General features: G+C 32.4%; 1 protein-coding gene across 5 annotated transcripts in view; it reads left to right on the top strand.

Moving 5' to 3' along the window:
- EXOC6 (exocyst complex component 6) overlaps positions 1-12,516 on the top strand; it is a 181,812-nt gene that overhangs the window by 74,245 nt on the left and 95,051 nt on the right. For all 5 annotated transcript variants that reach the window (XM_074373946.1, XM_074373947.1, XM_074373949.1 and 2 more), the window contains exons 10-14: positions 610-656; positions 777-897; positions 2,607-2,678; positions 6,929-7,026; positions 11,365-11,470. In XM_074373946.1, coding sequence (XP_074230047.1) covers positions 610-656; positions 777-897; positions 2,607-2,678; positions 6,929-7,026; positions 11,365-11,470 — 444 coding nt within the window. The remainder of the gene's footprint in view (positions 1-609; positions 657-776; positions 898-2,606; positions 2,679-6,928; positions 7,027-11,364; positions 11,471-12,516) is intronic.

Genomic DNA, 12,516 nt, shown 5'->3' with positions numbered 1-12,516 from the left:
CCAAAAGTAATGAGCCCTCCCCCTCCCCTCTCTGGAAGAAATCCAAATGTTTGAAAATTTTGATCACTTTTTTGAAATATATAAAATATAATATTTGAACCTAATTGAAATAACGTAATATTTCATTTGATAAACTTTTATGAATGAAATTCAAATGATCAAATATTTTCCTATATACCTTTTTGTTAAAGTTATAAACAGTAGGATATTATAGGCCATTTTTAAGAAATTTGCCTTTCATTACAAGTCAGATGAAAAGTCATTGAAAGGTTTTTAGCAGAAGATATAAAAGCTTAAAAGTCTAGGTAGGAGAATGATGTAATAGTCCAAGTGAGAGATGATGGTGTGGCTTGAACTAGCCTGCTGAGAGGGGAGTTTTGAAATCATACTGACTTTTTAATTGTTTATTGTCCATCTTCTTTTGAATGCAAGTTCCATGAGGGGTAAGGACTTTTTGTTATTTACCAGTGTATCCCTGGTGCCTTAAAAATGTATGCAGCATATAGTAGAGTCTCAATAAATATTTGTTAAACTTTGTACTGATTTGGAACTTACTTTTATGTTACTGGTATTTATTGTTTTAAATTGATTTTTATTTTTCATTTAAAGCATGAAACAGTTGATGGCTATAGAAGATATTTCACTCAAATTGTAGGGTATGTATCTAATATGGAAATAAATACTATTTTTATATTGTGTTAAATGTCAGAACTAATTATTTCTATTTATGTTTTAATTTTTTTAACTCATGTTATTTTGATAATTACTGTTCTTAGGTTCTTTGTGGTGGAAGATCACATTTTACATGTGACCCAAGGATTAGTAACCAGGGCATACACTGATGAACTTTGGAACATGGCCCTCTCAAAGATAATTGCTGTCCTTAGAGCTCATTCAGTAAGTCAGACAATTTATGTTACCAAATTTTTAATTCAGTTACTTCAAGAACTTCTGAAATGTATAATGTCAGAAGAAAACCGTACCTCCATCAGTTTTGCATTTTTTTTGGTAATTGCTCAGATTTGGAAGTAGTAATGTCAGGCTTTTGTTTGTTTGGTAATATTGGACTGTGATTTTGCAACTGACTGGGGCTTCCGAAGACACTTTTAGTCCAGCATTATAGAAAATGAAGAATTAAGCTGGTCTCATTAGTCTCAACTGACCTCTTCATTAGATCACTGAAAAGCACTGTGAAGAAAGGGTTTTTAATTATCATTCCAAATTCTTTGTTTCCAAAATAAACTCCACCATTAAAACTCAATAGAAGTTGTTCTTCAATGTTTATAATTTGTTTGCAGTAATACAATTATAAATTTCTTAAAAATAAGCAATTGTCAAAATTTGAATTCATTTGAAATAATGAACCTTTAAGTAAAGAGAATTTTTTTATGAGTGAAGGTAAAATGATAAAATATTTTTAAAATATGTTTTTGTGGAAATAATAAGTATGTTAGTGTTATAAAGATTACTGAAATTAATAATTGTAGACTTTTTCTTAAGACAATTTTGGTAGTTTACCTTTAGTAAAATCTCCCAAACTTAAAATTTTATAGATTCTATTGTTTGTAATTTTATTACTGAGAATAGAAACTGAAAATATTTCGAAGGAAGATTACTAGTTTATGTGATATTTAGATTATAAATGCATTATATTTTTATTTATCAGGGACATAGATTCTGGATACACTATTTGTTCAATGAACTACAACTTTTTCTAACGTTTTATAATAAAGAACAGTACAGCTTGTCATGGTTTAGATTGAGACCAGCTGTGAATATGTCATGTTAGAGTATACCTCCTATTAATTCCATGACATCATGTATGAAGTCACAATATATTAAATGCAATATGTCACACTCAAAATCTTCTTAAACGCTGTTAAGGGGACAAGAGTGAATTTCATTATCCCTTTGAAATTAATTATTTTCCTTTGTTGAGTTACTAAGAAAATACTTAAATTGACATTTCTTACATTAGAGAAAGTAATATATTGATTGTATGTCTTTTGTAATAGAATAAGTAAATAATTGAAAAGTAGAAGTATGTGGTCTATGTATAAACCATTTTTTTACTTTGAAATAACTAGTTCCTTAAAATCTGAAAACTTTTAGAAATATAAGCATCATTGCTTTGACCAAAGTTTAATGTGTGCAAATTGCAGGAAAATTTCTTTTCATATAATAGAGATACTTTAGTTATGTCATGTTATCATTTCTTTTTTTTTTAATATTGTATTTATTTATTTATTATTTTTTAGATATTTCTCTTTTTGTTGTTGTTTTTGGGGTGGGGGTGGGATAGTTAGGTTTAATTATTTATTTAAATGGCAGTACTGGGTATTAAACCCAGGACCTGGTGCATGCAAAGCACACCCTCTACCACTGAGCTATATACCCTCCCCCCATCATCTTTACTTAGGAATTTTTTTCTTGAATGGAGTGAGCCAGCTGTGAATCTAACAATCAAGATTTTAAATTTATTGTAAGTTAAGCAAATTAAAGGGAAAAACTTCAGGTTTTCTTTCTTAGTTTTTAAACACATGACTCTGGTGTGTGTTTGTTTGTTTATTTGTGTTTTCACCCCTACTCACCATTCACTCTCCCAGTCTTATTGCACGGACCCTGATCTTGTTCTGGAGCTGAAGAATCTCATTGTAATATTTGCAGATACTTTGCAGGTGAGTGATAATCTAATTTTCAATTAATGGCTATTTGAGCACTTAAAACTATACAAAATATAGACCACACCTCATTTATTTTATTGTGGATTAATGGTAGCAAATTAGTAGTAACCAAATGTTTACTAATATATTGGTATTCCCCTATTACATAGGACTCTTCATAACACCTCCTTCCTGATTAGGAAGCTTGGACAGAGCTCAGGGACTATTATCATCTTTTAAAATATTGGTCATTCTGTTAGAATAGATAAAATATTTTTTCAGTTAAAAAAGAATGTACATGGTATAGTAGAAAGAACCCTGAACTAGAAATTGGAAGATTAGTTCTGCCTGAGGGTAATGAACATGAACTCTGGGATCACAAAGTTTATGTTCAGCCTTTGCTATTGACTAATTGTATGTCTCCAAGTTTTCTTTTAGATCTTCATTTGTGAAAATGGGTTTGTTAGTTACTAGTTTTCAGAATTGTTTTGAGTTTTAAATGTGATATTATATATGAAAACACACACTAGTTTGAAAGCTGTATGTACTCGTGTCCTTCCTGATTTCAGGTTTGCTGTGACTGTGAGCACATCACTTTACTTCTTTGAGTTTTGTTTTCTTGTTTTTAAAATAAGATTAAAACGAAATTATCTTAAAACTCAGTGTCTATGTGGTTTTCATTATCAAAGTTTTAAGCTTATCCCTCCTGCCTGGTCACAGATAATAAAGAATTGATTACATTTGGTTTTCATGCTTAGATTTATGGGATTTTTATGGTTGGAATAACTTTTCATGAAATATAGTCCAGTGCTTTCCAAAGTATGATAATAGATGTTACTTACAAACATTTCTGTATAGGGTCAAATATGTTTAGGAAATGCTGAGTGAAGTAAAACAGATTTCTCCACTAGAAGCCTGTCTCAGAGCAAATTTATACCATGTGTTTCCAAAAGAAAGGTGATTATGCAGCATTTCCCCGACATATTTGACTCTTAAATCTCTTTTCTTCTTAGAACATCTTTTAGATCTAGAGCTTTATATAAAATGCTTTGGGAAATGTTTCACCACAAGAGTCTTTCCATCCTAGAATAAGAGTTGTCTATTTTATTCAGAAACCTAAGGAAAAGATTCCACAAGCTCCTTTAGTAAATTATTTTATTGCCTTAAATCTTTATTAATTTGAATGGCTTATAGTGTAATACCAGAATAATGTGGGGGGGTTTTTTGTTTTCATGAATTTTGTGACTAATATACCTGTAATACTGATCTCTCTTTAAGAAAACTTTTATAAGTTTTTTTTAAGACTGCCTTAATATTTTGGGCCTAAGTAACTTGAAAGAGGTTTGCTATCCTTAATGACTCAAAGCGTTGCTGCTCACAATATGATCTGGGGACCAATGATCTACAAATTGTTATGGATCCATAATGAAAAGAAACTTGTCAAAATATAAATCAACTATGTCACTAAGTACAAATTTTAGCTCAGTTGGCTTTTTTTTTTTTTCTGATAAGACTTACTTGATATAGGTAGCAGCATTGATTTATATTCTAGTGCAATCTCCTTATCTCTCTTTTAAAAACCGTAACAAACTCTTCTTGGATTGGCATTTTGAGTACAACTGAATCTAGAGTATTTGATGTAGTTCCAAGGAACTCTGCAGAGAATCAAAGAAGAGTAATAGGCAATTTTCAGGTAATAGAGGCGTTAGAAAAGCAACAGTGATGGATGCATAATATACCTTTCTGATCTTACTGCTTTGAAATAAAGTTGAGGAAAACAAACCAGTCCTTCTTACTTATTCAGAAATCCTAAAGTATTTTCATTTCACTGAAAATTGACAGGCAGATTATTAAGTGGATCTTATACTGAATTAATAAATGCTGGCTCTTCAAGTTATACTTATTAGTTAAAGAATTGGGGAGGGTCTTTTCTAATTAATCTTTAACTAAAGAATGTTGCACAATATTTAGTTTTTAAAATTGGCACTTTGCCAACCTAGGGAAATTTTTCTTTTAAAAATGCCTTTATTTCATCATTTAAAACAAAGCTGACTAAACAATAAAATAAATAAATAAAAACCCCCAGCATTTTCATAGTTCTGCTTTCTGCCTATTATACAAATCGAAAGTAAGCATTTATTTATTCATTCATTAATATTTTTTGAGTACCCACTATGCGCTAGCAGCTAAATATATACAGGATGATGGATATAGCAATCAGTAGGACAGTAGGGACATAAAAATTCTTGGCTTAAAGAGATTCACAGTTTAGTTGTAAACAAATAAGATATATAATAAGACATACTAGTTTAGTAATATATTAAAGAGCTTTGGCTCACAGAAGATAGAATAACTTGATTCCAGGAGCTTGGAAAGGCTATACAGATAGTTGAAATGTGAGCTGGATTTTGAAGGATGAGTTCAGTAAGTAGATATAAAGGAAGTGGCATTAATGGCAGACAAAATAGCATGTGTCAACTATGGGTAGAGGTATGGTATGGTGAGCATGAGACTGGTTGGCCTGCTTGGTGTTAGAAACTGCAGTATTTGAGTGCAAGCAAAGAAGGGCAAATGGTGGAAATGAAACTGACAAGGTAGTTTGAGCCAGATTGTGTCAGGTCTTGTGGGGCTTTAAGCAAACCTTCTATAGTTTTTAACCAGGGGAATGACAGGATCAGATTTGCACTTTTGGATGATAATTTTAAGAGTCTGGGCAATAGATTGAGTTGAAAGAGACAGATGGTTGGAATTTCACTTTAGGAAGCTCTTACAGTGGTCTACGCAAGAGGTGTTAAGGACCTGAAATAAAGCAGTGATACTGGGAAGATTTCTGGAAGAAAGATATGTAGTAAATGATAGGGAAGAATGATAGATTTGAAAGAGATTTGCAAAGGTAGTGAAATCAAAAGAATTTGATTGATTAGATGTGTTTATTTTGGGGGCACTTAAATAATTTTCAGATTTCTTTCCTAATATATTGGATTGATGATAGAACTATTAACTATTAGCAGGGATGGGAAACAGGAAGAGCATTTGGTTTAGTTTGAAAGGAAAGAGATAAGTTAACTTTAATGTGCTTGTTGGCTAGACTGGAAATGGAGACTAGAAACTGACTGGAGATGTCTAATAGATGTTGGAATTAAATATTTGAAATTTATAGAGGTCTAGCTAGAGATACAGGTTGAGAATAATCACAAAAAGTAGTGTTTGAAGTTTTTCGACTTGAGATTGCCCTAGAGAACTAGCGGAAAAGATTAAAGGATGGAGATAGAAGGAAAAAGGAATCTGGAAGGGTTAGTCACAGATAAAAGGAGAGCAAGGAGAGAGAGTCATGTTACAGAGTTTAAAGCAGAAGAGTTTCAAGAAAGAGAAGTAAGATCAAATGAGAGCTCATGGAATTTTATATTTAGAAGATAATCTGTGACATTGTTGAGAGCAGTTTCAATAAAGGAATAGGAGTGGGAGTTAGAATGTAGTAGGTTTGGCTCTGAAAGGAGTGACAGAGGGAGGCAGCTGCAGGGCACAGAAAATTGAGGGAGGGTTTTTTTGTTTTCTTTCTTTGTTCTTGGTTTAAAGATGCAAGGCAGTTTAGCATGTTTATTTAGCCAAGAGAAAGGAGCTAGTGGAAGTTAAAGACCAAACAGAGTGAGTAGGTAACCCATGGACAGTTCCTACAGGAGGAGATAGGATTGAGACCAAAGATGAAGAGGTAAGCCTTGAGGGGAAGAGGGACAACTCTGTGAGGTGAGCAAAAATGTTTAGTCCTGATATGAGTAAGATTTCAATGGGTTTGGAGTTGTAAAGGAATGAAGTTTTAGCCTGTATGTTTGATGAAAAGATGTAACTTTATCCTATATAACAAAGTCAGTGTTAAATTGAAAGTGCAAAAGGAAGCCAGCATGTTTCAGACAGAATATATTTCCTTTTCTCCTTGTATCTTATTTAGCGACCATTTCTCAAGACACAGTTATCTAGATCACTAGTCTTGAACTTTTTCTTCAATTCTGACTTCTAATACTTTTTAAGGCTAGCAGTGGAATCCAGACTGAAAAGAGAGAGAAGAAATAGAATAATGATTCCAGCTTCATAAAACTCTTTCTAGACTCTTTTTTACCTAATACAAATTAGTAGAAAGTATCTTTTTTGGAATGGCATACAGTGTGATACAGTGTTCATTTCAAACAATTCTCCAGTATTCTGAACTTTTAAAAATGAATATCTTTATTTGTTTGAGTTGTTTATCTGCTTTTTTGTGTGCGTTTTAGGGTTATGGTTTTCCAGTGAACCGACTTTTTGACCTTTTATTTGAAATAAGAGATCAATACAATGAAACATTGCTTAAGAAATGGGCTGGAGTTTTCAGGTTAGTCTAAGCCATGGTGCCTTAATGTAATGAAAAATTTTGTCAAATGCTAAAGGAATTGTTTTTTCATTTAGTAATTAAAAATGCTTATAATAATTTTTATTGTGGTAAAATATACATAACAAAATTTACCATTTTAACCTCTTATGAATGTACAGTTCAGTGGCAATAAGTACATTCACATTGTTGGCAACCATCACTGCTATCCTTCTCCAGAACTGTTTTTTATCTTCTTAAACTGAAACTCTGTACCAATTAAACAATAACTCCCCATTCTCTTTTTCTAGTCCTTGGCAGTCACCATTTTACTTTGTATCTATGAATTTGACTACTCTCGGTACTATATATAAGTAAAATCATACAGTGTTTGATTTTGTGTCTCGATTTGTTTTTGTGTTTGTGTGTCTGGACTATTTTCACTTAGCATAATGTCTTCAAGTTTCGGCCATGTTTTAGTACGTGTCAGAATTTCATTCCTTTTTAAGGCTGAATAATATTCCATTATGTATACTACATTTTATTTATCCATTCATCCACTTATGGATATTTGGGTTGTTTTAATCTTTTGGCAACTGTGAATATTGCTACTATGAACACTGATGTATAGTTATCTGTTTGGGTCCCTGTGTTCAATTCTTTTGCACATATACCCAGAAGTGGAATTGCCAGATTATGTGGTAAATGTATGTTCAATATTTTATGGAACCTCCATTTTTCCACAGTTTTCCACAGTGACTGCACCATTTATAATCAGTTTTTAACTTTACTACTTTTAGTTTTAATCTCTATAGGTTTTGCCCCAGTGAATGATTAGATATAAGGCTGTAAGTATTAAAAGGTATTTAGCACTAGAGACAGAAATTTATGGCATTTAAATTTTGTTTGGGGAAAGTGCTATTTTTACAAACAACATAACTGTTAGATTAAAAATCTTAAAGCATCTAATTAGGAAAATTACTTTTGTTTGCCTATAAGGCACCAAGTATTTTAATATCTTTATAATTTTATTGCCATTAAAATGCCATTAAAAGAGAAATCAGCTCCTTCCTTTTCAAATTTGAAAAACATTTCTCCTTCCCTTCATGCCTCCTTTCATGCTTTCCTTCCTATCTTTTTTTCTTTCTTTTAACTAAAAAAGTTAACCTTCAGAGCTTACATCTGGGTTACACAAAACATTATAGAAGTAGTGTGGCAATAATATTTGATGAGATTAAAACAGAAAATATGTTGAATGGTTTAACACCAGCTTGGCATTTACTCCATCAATTTTCAAAGCTATGGAGGGCTGACCTTCTGAATACTGTGATAAAAATCTTTTTAAAATGCCTAAATGGTTTACAAGGTGATACACTTCTATTAAGATCAACTAACTAAATCTTTATTTAAGCTTTTTGTATTAATAGTCCTTAGCAATGATCTTGTCAAGATGTTGTCCCAAATGAATAATTGACAGTCTTGGATGAGTCATATATAGTATTAACAATTTCTAATGTATCATATTTTAGAAACAGAAGTAGTGCTTATTGATAGGGGCGGTAATCTGTAATATATATGCTATCATGTAATGTGGTGATATACTATATCTTTATATATAAAATCATATATATTTGTATATAAAAATCTTTACTTATAGGATCGATGTTACTGACTTACTGTTTTCAGAAGAGTGTTTAAATTTTTATAGTTGTTGATAGATTCGTATTGAGCCACCTATTCTCTCTTACCTATTTTAAGATAGGTAAGAGATTGCTCCTCAAGATTGAGGAAACCATGAGGTATTGTTTTCTCTCTGGAAAACTAATGGGTTCATTCAGAGATAGAATTAACATTATTTTCCATTGTAATGGTGGAGGAGGGCAAATGATAGCATGTCAGTTGTAATTCTCAAATATATTTTGACTTCTACTTTCAGTGCCCTTCTAGGTCATGCTTTTTGCTTACATTTTTAAGAAGTAGCAGGATTTAAGCTTTTCTTATCCCTGACCTATATCTTCAAAGATTATAGAAGCAGTGAATTGACAACCTAACAAATGAAGAAAAAGTAAGAGTTATCATCACTACTGAATAATTAAAACTTGACTACGTCCATGATAGAATTTATAATCTGACTACTGTCTTACTTTGTTTGTCTCTCTAGCTGTATTGCGAACATCAGTGTTTTATTTATATTCTTGATTGCCTAGCTGCAAGTATAGTATAGTAGGAACTTGATAAATGTTTATAGAATTCAATTCAGTAAACAGATCACTTTTAAGACTACATTAACATTTGCAGAATATGAATGTACCATTCATTAAAGTATCTCTCCTTGCATCTTAACGGAGTCCCTGACATTTGTATAAAATGAGTAGGGTATGATCTTCTAGTAGTTTCTTTCTCTGTAACTTGTCTTTTAACCTTTACTTTATTTTAGAATACTATTTAGAAGGAAATAGAATTAGTGGAAGCCTCTCACGATATTTTAGGTGAACAGAGCTGTATTTTAACCAACTTATGTACCACAATGATTTATAAGCACATGCCTTTATTTCCAGCCTCTCATTAAGATGCCAGATCCATTTTTCAATTAGATGTCCATTGTCCAATGCCCAAACCGTATCCTTCTCTTGTGTTCCTTACCTCAAACAAATGTCTCTGATCGTTTGTCCATTTGCCCTGCCTAGAAGCCACAGATTCATCAGGATTACACTTTGCCTCAGAATCCTCATTTTGTTTCTAAATATTATGTATTCTATATCTTAAAAACTCTTGTTCCTGCCACTTCCTTCTCTGCCTCCACTTAATACAGCTTTAATTCAAATCCTCATCACTTTTTATTTAGATTATTCAGTCTTTCTAACTGGCCTCTCTGTGTTCATTATTGTCCTTTTCCCAGTTTTTCTTCCACTCTGTGAAAGTCTTCCTATGACATTCCTCTGCCTAAAACCTATGATTGGTGTTCCATTGCCTACACGATAAAATCTGGGTACTTCAGTTTGTCCATCTGCCCAACTTCATTTTACACCATGTCCCTTGCATACTTTACACTAGTAGTGCTGCACTACTTGTGGTTTTGCTCAACCCCTCCCCACATTCATACTTTTTCACCCCTTATGCTTTTGCATGTTATGTTCCATCTTTCTGAAATATAGTCCTCCTATAGTCTCGTTAGAAGTGTTTTTTTCATCTTTAAAGACCCTTTAAAGCCCATAGCTTCTCTGTAAAACTTTTCATGAGATGTCCCCCACCTACTTGGATAAAGTTAATCACTTTCCTTTGTCCTATTTCTGCAACTTACACCTCTTTTATTGTATGTATAACACATCATTATAAACATTATAATTTGTTTGCATATCTGTCTCTGTTACAAGGTTTGAGAATAAGGATCTTGATTTTATCTTCATGAGAGTGGGGAGTTTTCATCATAGGTAGCCCAAAGACTAGCACATGATAGATCAATAAATATTAATCAAACTGAATTATTGATTAAAAGGAAGTTAATTGAACAGCAGGTATATTAGGACATGCTCAGTTATGCTACAGTAACAAAAACGCCCCAAATCTCTCTGGATGGACATAGGCATTTTATTTCTCACTCGCACAGAAGTCTGTAGTGGGTCTGTTAGTACAAGATCCAGGCTGTTGGCATTTGTGATTCTGCCTTCTCAACATAGTGGTCTCCCCTATCACCATGGGAAGGAGGGTCACACAGTTAGCTCATATAAATGCTTTAGGCTTGGAATGACACATATAATTTGTATTCACAGTCCAATGGCTAAAACTAGTCTTATGACTCTGCCTGTTTGTAAGGCAGCTATGTAGGAGAGCATATGGATATTTGATAAGTAGTAAAAGTCTCTGCCTTGCTAAGTATGAAACATCTTTTTCCAAGTACCTACATTATGAGAGACAAACAAATCAAGACATTATTTTCATCTTCAAGTAGCTTATGATCTAGTTGGAAAGAGAAGGCAAAAGACATACAACTTGAGAGTTTTCCCTATCAAGAAATGGGACTGGTGTACTCTATCTCATGCCTTCTTTTTAGTTATAGATAATGAGTTCATTCAGACTATATCATCTTGAGAATTATTCCAGACTAGAAAACAAAAACTAAAGTACTGAGAGGATATAAAACAAACAAGTGGAAAGAAGAGATTGTGTATTAATTTTGAGATACAGACTTATTTGGTATTGATTTTTTAGAATTCTGGGTATATAAGCACTTTTCCCTATTTAGATCTTTAACTGACAAAAAATGATTTTGTGATAGTGCTTTTTTTTTAACTGTTGTCCTATAGCACTCTATTGATATGTTTTCTAATTTTAAATTCTCAATTCTCTCTTCTTTCTTAACAGGGACATTTTTGAAGAAGATAATTATAGCCCCATCCCTATTGTTAATGAAGAAGAATATAAAGTAATCATCAGTAAATTTCCCTTTCAAGATTCAGATCTTGAAAAGGTACAGTTTAATTCTTTACAACTTTTTTTTAATTTTTAATTTTATTTATTTATTATTATTTTTTAGGGGGAGAGGTAGTTAAGTTTACATATTTATTTATTTTTAGAGGAGGTACTGGGGATTGAACCCAGGACCTTGTGTATGCTAAGCATGCGCTCTTACCACTTGAGCTATACCCTACTCCCAGGTTAATTCTTAATTCAATAATTTTCTTAAAAATAAATTAATCCTATTTATTGCTACATAATATTAACCTGGCATTATAAATGAGAATAGCTTCTTTTAAGGCTTTTGTTATTGTTACTGTGTCACTTGAGGAAATTAATTATGTTTTGTTAACTTTTAAAATATTTTTTTATTTTATTTATTTTTTCTCCTTAATAAGGGCACTAGAGATTGAACTCAGGACCTTGTACATGCCAAGCATGCACTCTCCCACTGAGCTATACCCGCCACCCTCTTTGTTAACTTTTAAAGATTATGTTACTACTGCTACTACTACTATTTTGGTGAGGTTAAAAAGGGACTTTCTTGGGGGTACTAGAAGCAGTTGTCCCAAATGTTAGGTACATTCCTAAGGCAGGTGTTACTAACATTGGGTGGATTCCAAATTAGATATACTAAATGTTGAGTAGATTATAGGAATAGGAAAACACTGTAGGGTAAGAGAGGAGAATTTCTTTGAAATTTCTATCACTATAGAAGATCTTACTTTATGGCTTTTTTCCTAGAAATATACTTGTATGAAAAGTTTATCTTGGTTAAGTGAGAGGTGTATGAAGGCATACAGCTTCAGAGTCATCCCTGTCATGAAATACGACAGGTATACTCTTCCTCTCATGGCTTTAGAGCCATCTATAGATTTTTTCCAGAAGTAAGAATGTATATTTTTGGAGACAAGATGTCTGAACAAAACACAGGATAGGAAAAGGAAGAACAGCATTGTGTGGAGTAATCTGGGAATATACATGATTGCACATGTGCATGTATGCACACAGAAATAGACACACTTGTGCCAATCCAGTGTTTCTGGGCAGAATTAGATC

This window comes from Camelus bactrianus, chromosome 11 (genome assembly GCF_048773025.1).
Source record: "Camelus bactrianus isolate YW-2024 breed Bactrian camel chromosome 11, ASM4877302v1, whole genome shotgun sequence".
NCBI classification, from domain to species: domain Eukaryota; kingdom Metazoa; phylum Chordata; class Mammalia; order Artiodactyla; family Camelidae; genus Camelus; species Camelus bactrianus.
Note: the sequence above shows the minus strand (reverse complement) of the source record. Positions and strands in the feature narration are given on the sequence as shown.